At 54.5% G+C, this 20,250-nt stretch overlaps 1 protein-coding gene across 10 annotated transcripts in view; it reads right to left on the reverse strand.

Annotated features, from left to right (window-relative positions):
• The window catches only part of COL27A1 (collagen type XXVII alpha 1 chain), a 143,178-nt gene that overhangs the window by 73,423 nt on the left and 49,505 nt on the right, over nucleotides 1-20,250 (reverse strand). For all 10 annotated transcript variants that reach the window (XR_011075193.1, XR_011075190.1, XR_011075192.1 and 7 more), the window contains 4 exons: nucleotides 19,112-19,165; nucleotides 18,195-18,239; nucleotides 10,137-10,190; nucleotides 7,831-7,875 (listed from right to left, as the gene is read on the reverse strand). Coding sequence is in view for 5 of the 10 variants with exons in the window: in XM_068553300.1 (XP_068409401.1) it covers nucleotides 7,831-7,875; nucleotides 10,137-10,190; nucleotides 18,195-18,239; nucleotides 19,112-19,165 (198 nt within the window). In the remaining 5 variants the exon portion in view is untranslated. The remainder of the gene's footprint in view (nucleotides 1-7,830; nucleotides 7,876-10,136; nucleotides 10,191-18,194; nucleotides 18,240-19,111; nucleotides 19,166-20,250) is intronic.

Here is a 20,250-nt window from a genome sequence, read left to right on the forward strand (position 1 = left end):
GTGGCTCACAGGAGGCTGGCCTGGGAAGGATTTCGAGGACGCAGCCCCTCTGGGTTGATCTTGTAATTAGGCACGTTCACCTCCACTGAAGTACCAGAGTAAATTTCACAGAGGACCTCTCCCAAGTTCATTTCTTGATTGCTGCCCCTTTCACCACTCCTTTCCATCTCAGATTCTTTACATCCCATACTAGTTAAGGGACTCAGGGCATTTCACTGGGCTTCTGTGGACCTCGATCTCCTGATCTATAAAATGGGGACAATGATCCCTCGCCCTGAAAGCTGTTGTGAGGGTTAAATAAGCACACACAGAGGCTTCGACTCCTCTAGCTTAGTGAGGGGCAGGAACTTTCTGCTTCCAGAAGGGGGGCCACCTCCTTGGGACAGCAGCAAGGAAGGAGTGGGGCCGTCAATCACAGACACCCGAGGTGCAGATGGACCCTGTAGGACACTGAGATCAGCGGGTAGGTCCTGGACCACAGGCTGGAGACCCAGCGTCAGATCAGATCAGACTGTCCAAGGCGGGAGCAGAGGAGTTCCTAGACCCTGGAGAGTCACGTTCCCTTCACGGGGGGCCCTTCACTGAGGGCTGGGGCAAGGCCAGGAGGCAGTGAGTGTATGTCGAGGCCAGACCACCCGTCCCACCTCTCCTCTGCTGCTCACTCACTGTGCGTTTTCGGGGGTTAACCTCTCCGTGCCTCAGCTCCCTCATCTAAAACAGGGACTAATACTCTGAGCTTCCTAGAGTTATTTGGAGAAGTAATTGACTTACATGTATAAAGTACTTGGCACTGCCTGGAGGCATTTTTGGTGGTTACAACCGAAGAGGTGCCACTGGCATCTCGTGGGTGGAGGCCCCATAGCAAGGAATTAGCTGGCTCAAATGTCAATAGCGTTGAGGTGAGAAACCCTGGTCTAAAGGGAAGGGGTGAATGGATTTTCTCTAAACAAGCCCACCCTCTTTCCCTGAAGTCTCCTCCTCACTTCCTGCCCTCCCCCATCACCACTGCCCTCAGCCACAGCCATCACATTCAAGCCCTCCGCCAGAGAAACGGAGCCCCTGAAATAACCTCTTCTCTCCCTTGTCCATCCTCTGTGACTGATCTGACTGTCTGGCTGCTGTGTGAGCCCGGTCAATGTGCTTCACCTCTCTGGGCCTCAGTTTCCCACATCCCTGAATCAGGCTCCACAGAGGCCCCTGACCAATGCTCTGAAGCATTGAGGAACAAAGGCTGCTCCAGGTGGCCAGGTTCAAGAACGGGTTCCTGTGGGAGCTGCCTGGAGACAGCTCAGAGGGAGGCCGGCAGAGAATGAAATGTCACATTCCTGCTGACTCCTGCGGACTGACCGAGGAGCCCGTGCAGTGGAATGCCCCCAGGAGAGAGACAGAGGGAAACACGCGGAGCGCACAGCCGGCAACGGCAAGGCCTGGCTGAGGCAATGCAGATTCTCACCCCCCCGCCCCCCTGAACCCACCTGATTGGGTCAAACCAAACCTCGCTGAGCCTTTGCCAAGGAACTCTGCTTTCAGTTCCCATCAAGTAATCCTATTAAGAAAGCGAGCTCTCAGTTTAACAGGTGATATTAGTGATACAAACGACACTGGCTGGTAAGCACCGTGTTACGCACTTCACATGCCTCAACTCCGTTACTCCTCACGACAGCCCTTCATGGTCCGTCTGCTACTCTCCCCATTTTACAGATGAGGAAACTGAGGCTCTGAGAGGTGAGGGCTTGAGCAAATCACAGAGCTGGGCAGAGCTGGGATTCACACCAGGCAGTCTGTCCCCAGAGCTTCTAAGCAATTCTGAAGTAATCTTTGGAGAGGAGAAGCCAGGATCGCTGGCCAGGGAGAGGCTGGAGTGAAGGCAAGCCAGCCCCTCAGAGAAGAGCATTTCAGCAGGAGGCTTTGGCTGCGGCTCCCCCCTCCCTCTCTCTTCCTGGAGGAAGGGAGCAAGGGGTGGCCACCCAGCGTTCCCCGTGGTGCACAAATAAACAGTCTAGGCCCTGCTAGCGCAGTTGGCTCCAGTGGGGGCCGGGGCCCCGAGCAGAGAGGACCAGCCAGCAGCTCCGGGAGCACAGGCTCCCTCTTCCCCGCTCCAGACCTGACGGCGGCTTGTTGTGTGGAGGGTGAATCCAGTACAGGCCCGACTGACGCCCATGTAGGTACCACACAGCCCGGCGTGTGCGTGTCACCCCTGCGAGCCCCTCCAAGGGGGTCTGTGTGTGGTGGAGGCGAGGGCCAGCGTGGCAGCCCACCCAAGAACCCGTGGAAAAGGGGCTCTGGCTGTAGGGCACGCGGGGAGAAGGTGGCCGCTTGCTCAGGGCAGCTCTTCTTCCTGTGGGCAGGATCCCCACGCTGGACTATAAAAGCATTTGGGGGAGAACAGAGAAAACCTCAGGCCACATCCCCCCCAGTTCAGCCTGCAGATACCAGTCTGCTCCGCGCTCGATACTGTCGTGGGCAGCCTGGCCAAGCGACACGCAATATCACGTCCCACGAGGAAGAACAGTGAGTAATGCCCGTAATCTGGAACCTGTTTCCATGTTTGCCTAAACTCCCAGATCCTGCCCCACACACTTTGCCCTTCATCCCGTTGACTCCCACCAAGAACACAACCAACCAACCACATCTGTGACCGCTGAAGGAGCTCCTACTGCGTGCCAGGCACCACCCCAGATACCTCCCAGTCTCATCAGCTCTGTTCAGACGCTCACCAACTGCTCACAGTAACCCCAGGAGGTCAGCACCATCATTAGTGCCATTCCATTTCACAGATGAGAAAACCGAGGCTCAGAGTGAGGTGAAGCAACTAACCCAAGACTACACAACAAGCAGGGGACATAGGCAGGGGCAGAACAGGTATGTCTGTCCATCTTGGCCCTACAGACCATGCTCACAAGCCTGGGATTGACTCTGTTTACTCCAATAAAGGACCCCAGGATTCCTTTCCTCATTGCGCTCACTCATAAGTGACAGGGTGTGAGGACAGGCTTGAGATTCTAAAACAGGCAAGAGTCCCACTCTGGCGTCCCATGTGCCAGCAGGCATCCAGGCTGGCGCTTGCCCAGGACTCCTGAAAGAAAACCTAGGGGGCTCCCATCACCCACCCTCATGGGTGCTGGCAGAGCTCCCTCCCTCCCTCGCACATGCCTTACCTTCCTGCCCTGCTGTTCCTCTGCAGCCGGGCCATCCTTGGCCACTGCTTCCTATACTCAGTGCTCCACCCTGAGCTCACATTGTCCTCTGCCCTCACCACCAGCATCACTTCCCTGACCCCACAGGCCAGGTCAGGCCCCTGTCATCATGTCTGAGTCTGACGTGGCTTTCGCTCATGGCCTGTTCCATACCCATGACCACTGACATGGGTGCCTATGTGGCCACTGCCTGTCCCACGCCCCAGAGGAAGCCCTCGGTAAAAGTGGCTAGATCAGTGGGTGAAAAAGAAGCCCGCACACTACTCTCATTTACAAACCCTCTAGGTTAAAATCTGGCCACAGTGTTCCCTGGAACTGCCTTTTAAGGCAACAAGGCCTCTTTCCAGAAACTCCGATAGGGGGTCAGCAGCCTGGGGACAGGACCTGGGAGCTGTGGCCAGTCCCGGCTCCTGTGTGGTCTTAATAAGCACCATCTCTCACACAGAACAGCCGCTGGCACTGCCCAGTCCACACTCTCACATACTCTCTCCATTCAGCACAGAAGTTGTGTGGCACTAGGTGCAGCGGTGAAGTGCACGAGCTGTAAACACAGGCCGAGCTCCAGCAACAGCTGGGTGACCTCGGGCAGGTGCTTCAGCCTCTCTGAGCCTCGGTTTCCTTGACTGTACGACTGTAATCCCACTTCCCACTCAGAGGCCTGCTATGATAATTAAATACCTAGCACAGGACCCAGCACACGAGGGTTTGGTAAATGCCAGCTAGTGGGGTTCCTGACCTTGATTTCTGGACAAAGAAGCAAAGCCAGATGATCATTTAGTAACAGAGTATGGTAGACTTGTCCACTATATCCCACATGCTGGCATTTGGTCAGATCACATATTCTTTGGGTCTCATTAAATGGAGAAGCCAAAATTCCCTTTGTGTCACTCAGAATAAAAAAGACAGAAATTTTCTTTGTTGAGCAGATTCTGGAAACAGGCACACTTTGCTTGAAGCCCAGCCAAAGGGTTTCAATTACTCAAAGGGGGCTGTGTCAAGGCTGTCTCTGCAGAGGGCCACCAGCGGCTTATGAGATTGGGGTCGCACAGGCCTGGGTTGCAAGTCCCTAGCTGGTGACCTCAGGGTCCACTCAGCCTCCTCATCAGGGTGACCAGGCTGCTGCCGCCCGCCTCAAGCAACTCGAGGCTCCCAGCCTAATGCGTGTCAAGCACACACAGAGCAGACAGAAGCTCCATACATGGTAGTCTGTCCTCCCTCACCCTTCCTCCCGCCTGCAAGGACCCAGGGGACAGGGGAAGTTTCGACTTCAGTCTGCATGCAAATTGCTTCAGCTGACTAGACAGAAGGCATTGTGTAAACCTGAATCCCCACTAAAATGATTATCAGTACGTGGAATTCCCATTTGCTCAGCTAAAAACCCACATCCTCTGGAAAACCGTATGTGACTCACGATCCCTCTTCCCTTTAGCTCCTGGTTAGAAAATTCCTTTCCTCTCCAACTCTTTGTGGGGAAGCAATTTTTTCCCCAAGCACAGAAGCTGCTGTCCCCAAAAATCCAGGTCAGGAGTGGGTGCCTTGGGTGGGAGAGGGCACTGGCTTGGAGGAGAGTGGTGGTGATTTGGTGGGTGCAGGTCTAGCCCTGTGGCACCCCCAGGCACAAGGAAAAAGGAATGTCACCTTGGCACCCACAGGGGATTTAAAAACAGAGGAAGCGAGACTGAAAGTGGCCAGAGAAAAACATAAGGCAAGGGCGGGCTGGGGGTGTGGGGGGCGGAGAGCAGCTCTCTGGAAAGGGGATCATGAGGGGGTGCAGGGCCTGAGAAATGCAGGGACACCCAGGGCTCACCCCTAGCTCAGGCCCCTCAGAAGGGGGGCAGGAAGAGACGTGCCCTGGACTAGGAGTTGGGGGACATGGCCTCTGATCATGCCTCCATCTTCTCCTGCCTTGTGTGTGACCTTGACCTAGGGCCTCAATCTGCCCATCTGCCCAATGGGATTCTCCTAAGAGATACTGAGCACGGGGTCGCCAGATTGAGTGAATAAAAATACAGGATGCCCAGTTAAAATCTGAATGTCAGATAAACAATCAAACAAATGAATGATATTTTAGTATAAATGTGTTCTAAATACTGTATCTGAAATTCAAATTTCACTGGGCGTCTCATATTTTATCTGGCAGCCCTAACTGTGGAGAGCAAAGGGGAGCATCGGTGGGAAAGAGCTTTGTAAAGAGTCAGGAAAGCCAAGGGCTATGATGGCATAGTCTCCAGAATCTGCGTGCATTTGGCCGAGCAATATTCTTACCCCTCTCAGGATCCAACCTAGTGGGCGCCAACAATGACAAATAGGCACATGTGCCAAGGATGACAGCCAAGATACGTAAACATCCCTTCAGAAAAGCTTTGGGGATGGGGATCATATAGCCTGAACAAGGAGCCTTGGGAAGAACAGACAACAACCATCTTTACGTCTTGAACAGCCTCTCCCAGGGGCAGGGAGATGAGCTGGGCTCAAAACACAGGAAAACCCTGCACAATGAGAGCTCTGTGAACGTGGATGGGCTTCCACAGGAGGGAGCTTCCAACACCAGGGTGTTCAAGTTGGAGTTTAATGACCGTATGACCAAAATTCTCCAGAAGGGAGTCCTGCTGAGCTTAGAGAAGGTTGGACCAGTAGACTTCTGAGATCCTCATAACGTCAGGTTCTCTAACACTCATCGCAGATATTTCTTTTTCCAAAGCATTCAGGTCAGTGCCTTGTGCCAAAGAAGGTGCTCAGCAAAGGACATCAGGGATGACAAATGTATGACTCATGTGTTGACACTTCCTCATCCCAAGCCAAGGCAGACATCACCAATTTGCAGCACCCTCTCCCACTAATTTCCAATGTGACTTTGAAATCTTTCTCAATGCAGCACTCCAGATGGCTGCTACCAGGCAAAAAATATCTTATGTGTGTGTGTAAAACACTACTACTACTACTACTACTACTACTACTACTACTACTACTACTACTGAATCACTATGTATTAACAGTACTTTATTATTAACAAGTAAGAGTAAAATCATTCATATTATGATTATTATTAAAATTATTATTATTATTATAACTAGTGCTTCTTGAGTGCTTACTATGTACTAGGCACTATATATGTACTAGTTTCCTTAAATCCTCACAACATTCTCCCAAGTTAGGTACTAATATTATTCCCACTTTAAAGATGAAGAAATTGAGGCACGCGGGCGGGGGGTTTAAAAAATGTGCTCAGAATTGCAATTAAATGAGTGATGGAGCTAGGATTTGAGCCCAGGTGATCTGGGTCTAGGGACTACCTTCTTAACCACTTGGCTGGACTGGACCGGGTGTGTCTGTGGTCCTAACAAGAGCAGGAGCGAAGATCCCGTCTTACAGAGCGGATCCCTGAGGCTCAGGGAAGTGAGGCCGTAACTGCAGACCACAGAGCCCAGAGGAGGCGAGGCCAGGATTCAGACCCAGGTTGATCTGACCTCCACCCCGACCCTGCCCTGGTTCTGCCCCCACCCACCTGAGCAGGAGCACATTGCCCATGGGAGCCTCTGGGCCCTCTTCCCAGGACTGGTCTCCCCTGAAAAATGGGGCCCCCCAACTCTCCAGGGCCTTCTCCAGCCTCCTTCTCGATAGAATCTCTTGGCACAGTTGCTGGAGTAGCCAAAGCTGGCAGCCCATTTGTGAAACTAGGGAACGGTCTACTTGTGTAAGCCCCTCAGACTCACACCCCATGAGGTATGACCCCAAGAACAGAGGAGAGGGGGCATCAGACCCTCAGGGAAGCTCCTAGACTCATTTCCCAGGCTCGGGCCTGTCACTGGCCCTTGGGGCCGGGCCCAAGGTCAAGACTAAGCCTCTGAAGGCCCAGCGGGGAGCCATGGTTTTGGCTAATAGCACCACTCCACAAGGCTACCCCAACCTGGATGGAGTTAGAGGTCAGATTGCCTCTGACCTCCCCGTGTACAGGCCCCTCTCGGTCCCGGGCACACCAGGAGACAGTAACAATAAAGAATATTTTAAAATAACAATATTATAATAAATGAATATTTACTGAGTGCTAGACCTTGTGCCGAAGACAGTACAGGCAATGCCTCATTTAATCCTCACAGGCACCCCAAGAGGATTCTACCACCATACCCATTTTACAGATGAGGAACTAAGGCTCAGAGAGGGTAAGTGAATTGGTCCAGGTCACACAGCCAGGATGTGGCAGAACTGTGACTTGAACTCAGGTGGTCTGGCTCCAAAGTCAGTGTTCTGAAAAGGATGGAGAAGACTGTCCAGCATGGCCCAGAGCCTCACCTCCTCTGCCAGTCACTTCCTTTGTCTGGACCTGAAGCACCTCACCTGTCAAATGGGCACACTACCACCTGCCTAGACCTTGCTGCAGAGCGATGGACAGGCAGCAGGTGTGAAAGTACATGGCAGTCCCATGCTCCAAGCACCCATCCTCATTTAACTCATGAAGAAAGGGTCTGGGAGAAGGTAGGTGATCCATCTGAAGCCACACAGCAGGGATTTTTTTCCCTCAGCCCCTTCCTAGACTTGTCTGTCCTGCTCCCCCAGCTCCTCCGAGGGGACTTGCGGCTTGTTCCCCACACCCTGCATCCTGGCACTCCCCCTCCCCAGGCATCTGTGTACTTACAAGGAGGCCAGGGACTCCTAGGGGCCCTGGTAAGCCCAGTTCTCCCTGCAAAGAAAGAGAGATGAAGGTGGTTACTTGCTCTGTCTCTCTCCAGGCCACGCCCTCCACACCATCCTCCGCGTGGGCACCTGGTGGAATCCTTTGGAGCTGACCATTCCTTTTTCCTGACTCTCCTGAGCCTGGCCTGGAGTTTGAACGAGACCCTCCCCCCTCTGCCATCAGCCTTCCACATCTGTAAAACGGGGAGGTTGGATTTCCAAATCCAGTACCTTCCAATTGTAGGTGTGAGAATGGGCAGAATCCTGATCATGGCAATAAAGATGTGCAGGATGCCTGACCCAGATCTCATTTCGCTCTCACTTTACAGACGGCAAAACTGAGGCTCCAAAGGTTAAGCAATTTCCCAAGGTCAAGTTCAAGGAAATAACACAGTGGTGAGGGCACCAAGCTGAGAGCCACCAGGCTGGCTTCCCTCTTTCTCTCAGCCAGGAGGTGCTGGGGGCCCTCAGAGAACCCCCCCCACCCCAACCCCCCACCAGAAGGAGGCTCTCCGGTTCCCACCTCCCAGGGCCTCTGAGAGGCTGAGAGGCTGGAGAGCTCTTGCCTGGGAGTCAGGAGATGTGGCCGTGTGTGTGGCAGTGTGCAAGTTTCTGTTTCTCAAATCTCTAAAAATGGACCTTCAATTGCTTGCACCAGTAAAGACAGGTAGAGGGGTCTGGAGCAAGTTTAAAATGCAAAGGTGTCTCTAGAAATGGTGATTAGCAATAACCGACATCCTCCAGGGGGTTTGCCTTCCTTCATCTGTGCAATCCCAGACGGGAGGTCATTACTACAGCCACGGAGAAGAGGAGGAGGAGAAGCAGCCTTGGCTTTAAAATGAAGGACCTGAGGCTCAAGAAAGGGAAGGGACCTGTCCAAGGTCACTCGACCGTGTGGCAGGGCCGGGACCACTCATCAGGTCCTCTTTCTGCTCCTCTGGGCCATGAGTACAAAGACATCCCTGCCCCTCCCCGAGGGCACTTCCAGGATGACGTCACATGTTATAGTGGTTAATCCAGTAACTGATACACTGAAGGGAAGACTCTGGTTTCTCACCTCGGTGCCTTTGCCAGTGCTTTCCTCCACCTGGAGTGTCCTCCCACCTCTTTTCTCATCCCAGTTCCAACGCCATCTTCTCCAGGAGTCTTCCCTGCTTCTCTCTCCCTCCTCCTTAGCACCTGGGACCTCTTTGATCCCACCCATCTCAACTTCACCTCGTGCAATGGACTAGGGAGATGGCCATGAGCTCCTCCAGGGCAGGAGACGTGCCCCATTATTACCTACTATTTACAACCCCTCCATCCAGTGAACGCTTTTCATAGGCCCAACACCTCCCTGCCCTCTCTCATTTCATTCTCGCAACAGCCCTCTGAGGCCGGCATCGGATCCCCGTGCTTTACAGATAAGGAAACCGAGATCCAGATGGGTGAACTGATTTGTCCAAGCTTCCACGCCTGGCAAGCGGTGCAGCAGGATTCAAACCCAGGTCCATCTGGCTCCGAGGCCAGGGCTTCAGCCCTGCAGGGAGCCCAGAGGTCAGCCCCAGCTGGGTGAGGCTCAGGGAGCATTTGTGGAATTGACACGAGCACATAAATCAGGTGCTGATTATGGATCTAGCAGCCATCTCCGCCACCGGCACAGCTGGGCAGGCTGGCAACCCCAGGAGAATTGGAGGGGCATGGCAGGTGTTCCAAAGAGCTCTGGACATGGTCTGCACCCCCAGGCAGAGAACAATCTTCCCCCCAGCAGGAGCTGGAGCCTGGGACGGGAAGGGAGAGGCGGGCTCAGCTCCCCAGGGCAGGCTGACCTGGTTCCTTTGTGGGCCTCGATTATTTACAAACGCTATAAACGTGCCTATGCTGGAAATTTCTTTAGAACTCGGCTCTTCCCTCCATACAGGGCCTGCAAACCATCTGCTTCCCCAGGCCCCATCCCATAAACATTGCTGGTGCTTTGTAAGATGGCAGCAGCTCTGGCTTCCCCAGTGGGGAGTGACCCATGAACCTTCCTGAGTCCTTGAGGATGGGACATAGCCCAGGGCTTTGGGACCCGGGGCTCAGTGGGCTGGAAGGCTCTCCTGGTGGCAGGGGCTACACAGGGCATCCATAGCAGACAGGACCCTGGGGTTCAGAGAAATCATGCAGTTTGTCCAGGAGCACCCAGCTCATGGGTGGCCCGGCTGGCTGACCTAAAAGCTTAGGTTCCTAAAACCTGCTGTGTGTTTGCTCCAAATCTCTTTCCTGTACCCAAAGACATGAAATACTTACGGGGTTTCCATCCAGTCCAGGAGGGCCTCTTTCCCCAAAGTCTCCAGGAAACCCCTGAGGGCATGAGAGAGAGCAAACGTCTGCAGATTAGTGTTTATACCAGCGGGTGGCTTTGATCCAGACCCCCAGGGAACACAGGACACATCCACGCAGTCTCACCTCACTCCCTGGTCCCGGGATCTGGGCAGGCTGTGGAGTCCCGAGTCACCTCGGGCCCTCAACAAACTTTCCCCGTAAAGAACATCCCAAGGACCGGCTACTGTGGAGGAGCCCATGGCCAGGGAGCCCTCTTCTCATGGCCTCAGAGTCTCAGAAAAGAAAATAGTACCCAGCTCTCCGGCATGGAAATGCCAGCGCCCGTGCTGAGACCCCGTCCTGATGGAGTCTGGGGTCAGGAAGCTGGGTCTAGGCCTGGACCAGTCACTGACTTGCTGAGAGTTTTAAGAGTCACTCCTTCCCCTGTGGGCCTCAGTTTCCCCATTGGTCAAAGCAGGAAAGCCCTCTGCAGCACTTCCCAGCTCAGACTTTCTGCCATTTTTGTGACGTGCTCTTCAAAAGCTACCCTGTGGAATCACAATCCTCATTTTACAGATAAAGAAGATGAGGCTCTGAAAGGGTAAGTGTCAAGGTCATACAGAGTCACACGGATAGGGAACACCAGCACCGAGGCCACAGGTGAGTTTCAGCAGCCGAGAGAGGCCCGGAGGCCTGGCCCAGGCAGATCTGGCCCTCTCGCCCCCTCCGTGACCCCTCTCCACGCTCTCTGGGGAGACAGGCAGCTGGAAAAACATCAGCTGTGGGGAAGCTTCTGGTGGCCGAGGAGGGGGAACAACTCCATTCTACTTCAAAAGGAAAAGAAAGTCCTCAAGCTTGCAATTCAGGGAAACCTGTTCTTCCCTCCTTGAATTCAAATCACTGTTTTTCCAGGGAAATTTAATGAAAAACAAAGCACATGTTTTTCTGACCAAGTGGATGCCTGAGCTGTTCAAACAGTAAAGATTCTTCATGGAGCATAATTTGTTTCTGGTTTCTAACACTACCGGGGGAATCCAGTAAGTAGATTAAACGAAAAAGACCAAAGCTAAAAACAAAACCCAAACCAATTACAAAGTCTACATTGGCTGAGCAAAGAGACCTTGAACTGTGTGTGCATCTAGGCCTTTGTCTTGCCCTGGCCAGAATACTCTCAAATCCCACCTCTGCCAGGAAGCCCTCATGGACCGGAAGGGCAGGCATTGATATGGACCCTATAGGAGGCATGGCTTCATTCAGACACCCAAAGGAGGAAACGAGGACATATTAAAGAGATTTGGGCCAAGCCAGTGACTTTGTATGCAAAACTTTACTTGCCTTTGACATTCACCCTTGAGGGAAAGGTTATTTATTGGTCCCATTTAACAGATTGGGAAATTGAGGCTCACAGAGAGAAATGTCACTTGACCAAGGACAAAAAGCAAGTCTGTGGCAGAGCTGAGCATGGGCAAATCCTGGCATGCAGAAGCTGCTCTAGTGTGTGCCTGACTGGTTTTAGAGAGTGGCAGACGTAGGGGCGTGTGTGTGTGCGCAAGCGTGTGCATGTGCATGCACCTTCAGATCAAGTTTTTGTGGGGCTACATCTGACCGTATCTAAGATGCCTCTTCCCACATCCTTGGAGTCCCCCTGGCAAATTCCAATCCAGCCCCTCTCAGGCATACTGTAAGGTAGAGAGCCCTCTCACCTCCTGTGTGGCAGGAGACATCAGCTGGGTGAGCAGTGGGCAGGGAAGGCTTCTGAAGGCATTGAGCTACTGCCTCTGCCTTTGGGGGCTTGGCAAGAGAGGACAATCCCTCAGGGGACAAGGGGGGTGCTGTCTAGCCGGGCACCTGGCTGACTCCACGTGGCCTACAAGGAGCAGAATCTGGGGAGTCCATGCTCTGCTCTCCAAGTTCAATGTCTGGAGACTCGCCCGGGCTCGCCTCCAGGTTGACTGTGTGACTGTGGGCAGACCCTCACTTGACCCTCTGTCCTGCTCAGGCTGGGGGGGGTGGGGTGTGATCTCTAAGAATCCTTCAGCTTGGCCCAACCCCTGGACAAGGGCTGGGAGGAAGGGGCCTGCTCCCTGAGGTGCAGGAATGCCCGCCCCCCGGCCCCGCTGCCACCAGGAAGACAGAGATCCTGACAGCATTCCCCAGGCACCCATCCCGGCTGCGATGCCCAATATAATCATACCCAGCAGCCGCCAGGCAGGTTCAAACTCACAGGTCTGCAGTCAGGGCCACTCCAGGTTGGCTCAAGGACTCCTCTCAGACCCAGTTGCCGGCCCAGCTTCCCCTGTGAGGCTTTAGAACCAGTGCAGCCCAGCGACAGTCCTGGCTCTACCACCCACAGGCCTCTCCAAGCCTCAGTTTTCTCTGCTGTACAATCGGGATACTGAGACAATGAGCCGAGATGCTGGATGCCGGGCAAGTCCCTGGCAGCACATGGAGGCAGCAGCAGGGTGAGGGCACATCTCTGAGGCATAAGCAAGGGAGAGACCATCAGAATGGTCAAAACCCCCAAGAGAGGCACTTATGTGGACAAAATGCAGCCTGAGTATAGCCAGTGGGTGATGACGGGGTGGGGGGGGGGTGGTGACAGCAATGACAGAAACAGCAAACTCTAACAGCCCAATGAGAGAGGGCTTATTATTGGTCCCATCTTAGAGATGAGGAAACTGAGGTCCAGAGGCGTTAGGAAACTTGTCTGAAGTCACACAGCTATGGAATAGCAGAACTGGGATCTGAACCCAGGCAGTCTGACTCCAGAGCCCGATCTCTTAGCTATGAATGGACCATGAATACACAGAATAGACTAGAGCAAGCTTGTGGTCTCTCAAGGGCTCATGAGAGCCCTAGGCTAATGCACAAGAGGGAACGGCATTACTGAGGCTCAGGACTGGTTCTGCTTGTATGTGCTCGGTGGCCTCATACCCGTCTCCACCTTGTCTCCCTTCCTTTGGAGAAGCCAAGCAGATGACCTCTAGGAATCTAGGGTAATTAAGAACACAATAGCTGGAAAAGAGGGCTTTAAAAGAGCTGGAACAGATCTGTGATGGGAATCATCATAGATGGTCTAGGATGGAAATACCCTAGGTGTTCCTGACATTCAGCACCTCCTTCTGGAGGCCCAGAACCTGCCCAAGGCCCCATCAACCTGCTAGCTTGCTGCATCCTTCCACCACTGAGCAACATATCCCAGTTCCGACACACGCCCCTGGCCCTGACGTTTGCTCCTCTGGATCCCAGAGAGGTGGCCGCCGAGATGAACATGCACCGCCACTTCCACCCGGCCTGCTTCTCTCTGTCTGGCCGTGCCCGCCTGTGCATGGCGTGTACTCCCAGCCCAGCCGGCAGCAGGCCCTTCCCGTGCAGGCCTGAGCTCCTGGCTGCAGCAGGCTGGCCCGAGGCCCAAGGAATGAGCTCGGCATCCTGCCGGGCCCCAGCCACGTGGTTTCTCCACTTTGCCAGGTCAGGCCCCCCTGGGGAACTGAATGCCTCGTACTTTGAGCAGAACAAGGCCCAGGAGGAGACAGAACCAGGATCCAGGGCGAGACGCCACATTCTCTCTTGGCTACAGCAATTCAGAGGAATAGACGAGGAAAAAAGGAATGGTCCTCATAACCACATCTGCAGCAGGATGCCGGAGGCTGAGTGGGCCTCTGAGAGCCATCTCATCCAACCCCTGCCTCCAGCCAATGTCTACCCAACGGTCTGCTCCAGAAGGTGGGATGTAGGGGCAGGGATGCACGCAGCCTCCAGGATCAGAAGTCCTGCTACGTCTTGAAGACTCAGCTCCCCGGCCTGCAAGATGGTCAGTCCTGTCCCACCCACCTGACGACTCACCTGCCCAGCTTCCCCTGGGCTGAGGAAGAGGTGAGATGTCTGTAATCCAGCCTCTGGTAAACTCTAATGTGCCATCACACGCTGGTTCGGTACCAACAGTGGGAATCCGTAATAACCTCTAGGAAGAGTCTGCAGAAGGATCTTGGAGTCCTCTTTACAGGGTTTACCTTCTCCAAAGTCAGGAGGTTCCTGCACAGGTTTGACTTGCATCCTTCCTACTGCAGTTGACAACAGCCTGTATTCTTTTCTAGAAGATGCGTGCTCTCTGAGAGTGCCAACAGGGAAAGACCCCTTTGAGATCCAACACCCTTTTCTCATGAGGCTGACCATGTTCTCACCCTGCCTTCTGCTATTCGCCTGGGAATCCACCCACAAATAGTCACCTCGGCAGGCAAGGAGGCCGGAGGCAGGGAGAGCTCTCAGCGGGATTCTGGGGCTGCCAACAGCCCTGGGACAGCTCCGGCTCAAGTCTGGGACCCTGGGGATCACACCCCCAGCTCATAGCATCACCACCAATAAGAACCTTCATCTGCTTTGTCCTCAGCCTCCCCATTTGAAAACCCACTTTGCTCCCTGTTCCCCACAGGCTGAGAAGTGGAAAGAGCCTGAAGTCAAAATTGAACCATGCGAGAAGCCCTGTCCCAACCCGGATGGGCATGTGGCCTTGGACAAGTCCCAATTATCCCAAAGCCACACACCGAGGGAGCTGGAGCCAAGGCTGGACCTTTCCAGCTCTAAGCTTTAGGGTCTGCCCGCCTGACTCACTACACAAGACCAGCCTTGGCAGGCCTGGCCAGAGGCCATGGGAGAAGCTGTGAGCAGGGGCTGGTCTTGCCAGGCATTCCAGCGGGCTTGATAGTGAAGCCACAGGGTGCCAGACAAGAGGATTTGCTGCGGCGTCTTCCTAGGCCCCATGAGAGACCCTTGGCTGAAAGACATGGCTCGGTCCCCAGCTGTGCGTGTCACTGAACTGTGCCCCAAACAAGCCGGGATAGCCCAGGAGAAACCCCTTCAACTCCAGCCAACTTTGTAACATCTTATATCTGGTCCCCTCCTCAGGAAACCACAACACATTTCTCTTTCCAGCGGGTGATGTGAGATAAGAGCTGCGGTCTGAGTTTTCCTTCTGAGGCTGAAGTTGTGAGCACAGAGAGGGGAGGGGTGATGTGGAGGGCACCCTGCACGAACAAGCAAGGGTCCTCGGTTCAAGTCCTGATTCTGCCACCAATTTGCTGTGTGACCTTGGGCAAGTTACTGGCCTCTCCAAGATACGTCTGCTTATCTGTCTGATGAGGAAGTTGGGCCACATCATCACTAATGTTCCTGCAGCTCTGATGTGCTCTGACCTCTGCTGTCTTTCTCAGCTCCCATCAGCAAAAGACTCCCACACACCTTCCTTCCCAGCCTGACACTGAGCAGGCCGTGTGCATGGGCCTGAGGTTTTGCTTGCTGGAGAGAAATGGACTACAGCAAAATCATCACCAGCCCTGCCAGAAATGAGGCCAGCTGTGATCTGGCATGAGGGAATTCAGCTCATTCTCCTGACATTTCCTCTTGTTAATAAGTGCCTAGAAATCGCCTGGCCCAAAGCTTTGACAACAGGAAAACCCATTCACAAGGAGCCCCCAACCCCATCAGGCAGATCAAGGGCTCAGGAGCACCTAACAGAGGGATGGCCCTAAAGTCTGCTCAAGCGGTGTGTGGGCCAAGGGCACAGCAGACTCGGCGGCCAGGCAAAGGCACAGACAAAGCCCTAGGGACTCAGTGATATGAAGTATATTCCATACAAATTAAATCATATCCGACGCAGACCTTGCCCATTTGCTGGCCATGTCAGCTGGACCAGAGTCAAGGAGACTTTCACAGCCCTCAGGGGTATTGCGTGGCCATGGGGCTGTTTGGCAGAATGGGGGCGGTTTCTCGCACTCACGCCTGACACCCCAGTGCCAGGGAACACCCATCATGGAGGACAGGGTGGAATCTTAGGAAGTTAAAGGCACAAGGCACGGAGCAAAGAAGCAGAAATGAGCTGTCAGTTAAGGGGGTTTAAGTCTGGCAAGTCCTCAGAGGGTCTCTGGGCAAATGGCTTTGAAGCCTCGGTTTCCTCGTGTGGAAAATAGGTATAATCAAGCTTACCTCAGAGAATCAATGGGAGAACTACATGTGGTTCAAATACCATGCAGGTAAAAGGGCCTCAGTAAGTGTTGCCTTTTTTTTTTTTTTTTTTTCTGGTCTGTTTTGCCTATAGTGCTGTCCCTAGTGCCACACTCTGGGGCAAGAGGTAAAAGCTTGGGCTGCTGCATTTTAACCCAGCTCTGACCCTCAGAAGCACAAGGCCTTGGCCAAGTCATTCATCCCGTGACCCTCAATCTCCTCATCTGTAAAGTGGCAATGCCAGGCCCTCTGTGGGGCTCCCAGGATGGAGTCTGAGAAAATCCCCCATGGGTAGCACTGGAGGCAGGCCTGGGTGATGGGACAGGGCCCCACTGAGATATTCTAAGTAAGTCAACTGCTCCCACTCTGCAACTTAAACTTTGGAAAAACAGATCCAGAGAGGTAAAGCCATTGGCTCAAAGTCATACAGACCAGAGAGATCCTCAGCCACCCAAACAACTACAAATAGAAACAATGAATGCCACTATTATATTGAGTTCTTACTATTTGACAAGCACAATGACCCCACGAGCTAGAAGCTATTATCCTCATTTCTCATATGGGAAAACTGCAGTTCAGAGCCAGTAACGCTCCTACCCCAGGGCCTTTGCACCCACTGTTCCCTCAACCTGGAATGCTCTTCCCCAGATAGCCACATGGCTCCCATTCTCACCTTCTTCAGGTTTCTCAAGAAGAGAGGAGGACTTCCTGGGCCAACTTATCCAACAGCCCGCACCCCGAGTACTCACGGTCCCCCTACCCTACTCCATCTTAACACTCAGCACCACCTGACATTCAACCACTCACCCTCCATTCCCCCATTCAGTCATTGTCTGTCTGTCTGTCTGCCCCTGAGAATGTGAATTTTGTCTTGTTCACTGCTCAGCACCAAGCACAGTGCCTGGTCCATAGCACACACTCAACTTCAATGAATGAATGAATGAGTTTCCTTGCCAAAGGTCACCTGGCTTGAGGAACAGACCCAGAGGCCAACCCAGCCCTCACAGACTCTGGGTCCTGGCCCTGAAGCCAGAAGCATCGGGTGCTGCTCCTTGTGCACATCTAAGTGTCAGATATTAGCCCTAAGGCACAGGGGGGCTGTCAGCCACGGACTGTCCTAGGTACCCCCTCTGTCAGCTCCTTGAGGCCAGGACCTGGATCTTGCTTTTCTCTGAATCCCCCACTTGGCCCTCAGAGGACCCAGATCCCTATACTACAACAGGTAAGGTGCCCATGAACACGCACGCCAACCCCAGCATCACAGACAACCCCCTTTGGGCCACCCCTGAGTGCTCCTGGCTCCCTCCCAGCTGCCTCTCACCGTCTAACCTCCTCCCCCGCCATCCCTTCTCCATCAACCACAAGCAAAGGGACGCCCAGACCCAGAGCTGAGGATGGTTCCAAGCCTAGGAGTTGCCCTGCAGGGTGGCAGCAGAGAGCCTTAAGCCACCAGCATGGGCCGGGCCAGAAAGAAAGATGCCTCAGTTACAGTCCTGGGTCTCCTTCAGCCTGACCTGGTGGATCGGGGTTCCTGCTCAGCCCCTCTTGTGGTCATGCCTCCTGTGGGTCTACCCAACACCCCACTGCTCTCTGGCCTTGTGTGTACACGAGTAAAACAGGTGACACCAGGACAACACGGAGCCTGAGTGTTCTCTGACACAGCAGCGCAGATACCCAGTCTAGACCCGGTCTAGAGCAGGCCCCCCAGCATGGACACTCATGACCCAGACAACCCCCCCACCCCCCGCCAGACACAGAACTACATTGCAGGGCAATTGCTGGACGCACAGAGAGGCTGCATCCCAGAGGGGCCCAGCGTCCACGGGAGCCCCCAGCCCCAGCCAGGCAGCAGCCGGTCAGTGTTCTGGTAGCAGGACACGAGGCCCAGACAGCCCCCCATGCACACCCACACACTCAAAGCAGAGCAAGGGCAGAGCAGAGAGAAGCGAAGAATGCCCAGGCCGCGGGTGGATGGGGCCGCATGGCCAGTGGGAGGTCAGGTTCACCCATAGAATCTGCGTAATAGACACGGAAAATCTTTACCGGCCTACCCATCTTGCCCCTCTTGCCAGGAACGCCAGGCAGACCCTGTAGGGGGAAACAGGGAAGAAGTCAAGACAGGATTCCAGCAGGAGACAAGCAGTGTTGCCCCAAACCAGCCCCTCTTTCACCCACAAGAGGAAGTCACAGAGGGCCTGGCGTCTGGTCCACAAACACAGCAGGCTCCAGTTATCTGCACATCAGATGGGTGGTCCTCAGATGCTACAGAGTCGGGGCCTGCATGGACGTGAGCTGGGGAGATTCCTAAGGAAAGCACCCAGTGCCCTGGTATTCAGCAGATACTCAATAAATGCTCCTTCTGTTTCCCTAAGATTCTCTTTACCCAGCTTGTTGATGAGATTACTATTGAGTTCCCAAATACGGGCTCAGGCGGGGAGGGAACGGAGAGGAAGGTCCAGAGGCCCGTGGGAGCAAAAGCAGCCACAGACACACATAAACAAATGAGCGTGGTGTGTTCCGGAAAGCTCTACAAAACTGATGCCTGGCGGGATCTGGCCCACGGGCCGTAGCTTGCAGGCACTTGATCGGAAATATGAAATGAGCCTGTTTCTCACTTTCTGAAAGCCCTTCAGAAGCTCCCCACGGTCTCAGAACAGAGTCCCTCTCCTGACCTTGGCCCCTGAGTGCCGTATAACTGCTCCCAGGTGCCCCCCGCAGCCTGTCTCCCCCCCATTCCTGCCGCACACTCAGCGCTTTGACCGTGCTGTTAAACTCGCCAAGTCAGCATATGTCCTGGACTTTGCACATGCTGTTCCCTGTGTCAGGAAGGCGTCTGCCTTGACTTGTCCCTTTATCCAACTCTGGGGCACCTCCTCCAGGAGGCATTCTGTGACTTCTCCAGACTGGCACCTGGCAGAGGGGGTGGCCGGGTGGGAGGTAAACAAAGAAAGCATACTCACTCGCTCTCCATCGGACCCTGGCAGGCCGAAGAGCCCTGGGAGTCCAATGTAGCCCTAGGAAAGAGCAGAGGGGAGGTCAGAGGGGCCGAGTGGTGGGGTGCGGCGGGCCCGGCCTGGCCCGGCCCAGCCCCCCTTGCTGCCCTCCGGCGCCTGGCTCCTCTTCCTCGCTGGAGGCATTGGCGGCTCCGGTAGCTCCTCGATGACATAGGCCTTGAGGCAAGTGTATATGCCCATGGACTGCATGGTGCTGGCTTCCACGATGTAGTCCAAAGGCACATACCCTCACGCCAGGGAAGGGCGCGGGCGCTCGTAGCGGGAGGCCCGCCCCGCGCCGGGGGCTCTGGGACCTGCGGGAAGGAAGCTCTCTGCCGGGTTAGATGCTAGGGTGGCACCAAGCCCTACCCACCCCCCAGGGACGCTGGCGGGCGCTCACGGCTTCTGCAGTGCCTCCTTCTAGGCCTCGAAGGCCCCCCGTGGACGTGGGGCTCGAATCCACCCTTGGCCCCCTGAGCGCGGCCGGCGGTGACAGCAGCTGCCACCCCGGTGTGCTGGCGTCCCGCAAGCACGTGTGCCACTGTATTCAACCCTCCCGAGGACCCTGCAGATTGCCCATCCTCCTCCCCACGAAGCAAGGGAAACTACGGCTCTGGAGAGAAAGCAGCACAACTAGTGAGGAGTGGAGTCCGGGTTTTCCGCCTCCCAGCCTTTACCCACGCGGTGCCCTCCGCCAGGCAGGCCCTTCTCACCCCCACGACTGCACAGCAAACGCTTTCAAGCCCAGCTCTGAGGCTGTCTCCTCTGGCCAGCATCCCTGACGCCCCAGACCAGAAGCCACCTCCTCCCTCCACCCCAGCGCCATATTTGCACCTCAGTTAACAGATTTACCACTTTCTGTTCTGTATCTTCATTAGCGGTGTCCACAGTTCATGACCTCATTAGCCTGGGAGCTTCTCAAGAGCCGGGACCTAGCCCAGGGTGCCTAACGCTAACCGTACTCTCTGGATGTTTGTGAAATGACTTAATCAGAACTATAACAAAAGCTAACATTGACTGAGCACAAACTATGTGCCAGGCCCACTTCTCAGTGCTCTGCAAGCATGAATGCATTTACCGTGCCCTCATCACACCCTCAGGAGGTA

This window comes from Eschrichtius robustus, chromosome 10 (genome assembly GCF_028021215.1).
Source record: "Eschrichtius robustus isolate mEscRob2 chromosome 10, mEscRob2.pri, whole genome shotgun sequence".
In the NCBI taxonomy this organism is placed as follows: Eukaryota; Metazoa; Chordata; class Mammalia; order Artiodactyla; family Eschrichtiidae; genus Eschrichtius; species Eschrichtius robustus.